Source organism: Telopea speciosissima, chromosome 1 (assembly GCF_018873765.1).
Source record: "Telopea speciosissima isolate NSW1024214 ecotype Mountain lineage chromosome 1, Tspe_v1, whole genome shotgun sequence".
Lineage (NCBI taxonomy): Eukaryota > Viridiplantae > Streptophyta > Magnoliopsida > Proteales > Proteaceae > Telopea > Telopea speciosissima.
Window position 1 is genome coordinate 69,236,932 of NC_057916.1, and position 1,363 is coordinate 69,238,294.

The 1,363-nt window shown below is 43.9% G+C and overlaps 1 protein-coding gene across 1 annotated transcript; it reads left to right on the forward strand.

Annotated features, from left to right (window-relative positions):
* The first annotated feature begins 277 nt into the window (after positions 1–277).
* LOC122647620 (dynein light chain-like) lies at positions 278–1,008 on the forward strand. Its single transcript, XM_043840974.1, has 2 exons — positions 278–641; positions 728–1,008. Exons 1-2 carry the CDS (start codon positions 372–374, stop codon positions 911–913), a joined length of 456 nt encoding a protein of 151 aa, XP_043696909.1. The 5' UTR covers positions 278–371; the 3' UTR covers positions 914–1,008.
* The last annotated feature ends 355 nt before the right edge of the window (positions 1,009–1,363 follow it).

The following is a 1,363-nucleotide window of genomic DNA, read 5'->3' on the forward strand; positions in this document are numbered from 1 at the left end:
CCCAAAGTTGAAAGTCTGAAAGTTGGTGGGGGAAGGAAGGAAGGACAGTCAAAGACGGCAATGGTGGAAAATGGAAGCAGAGGAGCAGCGATGTACACGAGCTGACACAGGGGAGGGGAATGCATTACCATTCCATGCCCTTCTCGTGTATCTCTGTTTTGTATCTGATCATTCTGTTTCTCTACCTGAATCCTCTGAATACTGAAACTGAATTCCCCCGCCTGGTCAAACGTCAATTCATCGTCTCCTTCTACTGACTCTTCTCCCACTCTCTTTCTCGTCCGTATAATTAACCAGTCAAATTCAAACACTCCCAAATTTCAAACATTTCTGCTACCAACTCCTCTCTTTCTCTCTTTCTCTGAGAAAAAATGGCCAGTGAAAGTGGAAAACTTATCAACAGTAGGAAGCAGGGAGAAGGTGTGGTGGTGTATCCACCCAGACGCATGTCGGCGGCGAGGACACCGTGGCCACCGGAGGTGAAGTTAGCAGCAACAGCGGTGGAGCTGAACGTGCGTCCGAGATCAGCTGATATGCCGGCAGATATGCAAGAGAGAGCTTTCCGTTACTCCAGAGCTCTCGTTGATGCCGCTCCAGACAAACGACCCAACCTCACCCATCTCGCTCTCTCGCTCAAGAAGGTATATATTTAATGTCACTGCAAATTTAATCGCAAGCTTCGCTGCTAACTCTGTGGATATTTATGATTGATCATCTCTATATGCAGGAATTTGATGCGTCTTACGGACCAGCGTGGCACTGCGTGGTGGGGAAGAGCTTCGGGTCGTTCGTGACACACTCGCTGGGTGGGTTCCTATACTTCTCTGTTGACGATTTCTCTTTTCTTCTCTTCAAGACGGAGGTCCGACCTGTAACCACCAAAACTCCCCAGGATACTGGCGATGGTAAGTAGAAACCAAATTCTCTCGGGTATCCTCTGTATCTCAACTATCAAAATCCTCTCCCAAGTTTTCAACTTTTCTTCATTATAGGAATAACCCATTTTGATTGTTATTTTCTAATTTTCTACTCTTTTCTGATTAAGAGTATATAAAACTAGAAACGTACTTCTTCCCTTGAATTGAGCAACTTGTAGTTCTGTGCAGTCAAGTCTTGATGCTTTATTCTATGTTAATCTGTGCAAAATATGTAGTCAATAAGAATCATTGACTACCCAAATTCAAATTTAAAGTCTAGAAGTTAAAGGTAATTTCTGCCAAAATATATGGAGATTGGGGTGACCAGGTGCAGGGATGACAGTTTTACACAGAAGTGCAGGGAATTTGGGGTTTTAAATTTTCAGTGACAAGTAAACCCTACCCTCACCTACTTGCATATTATGTTTGAGCTCAATCGAATTCTC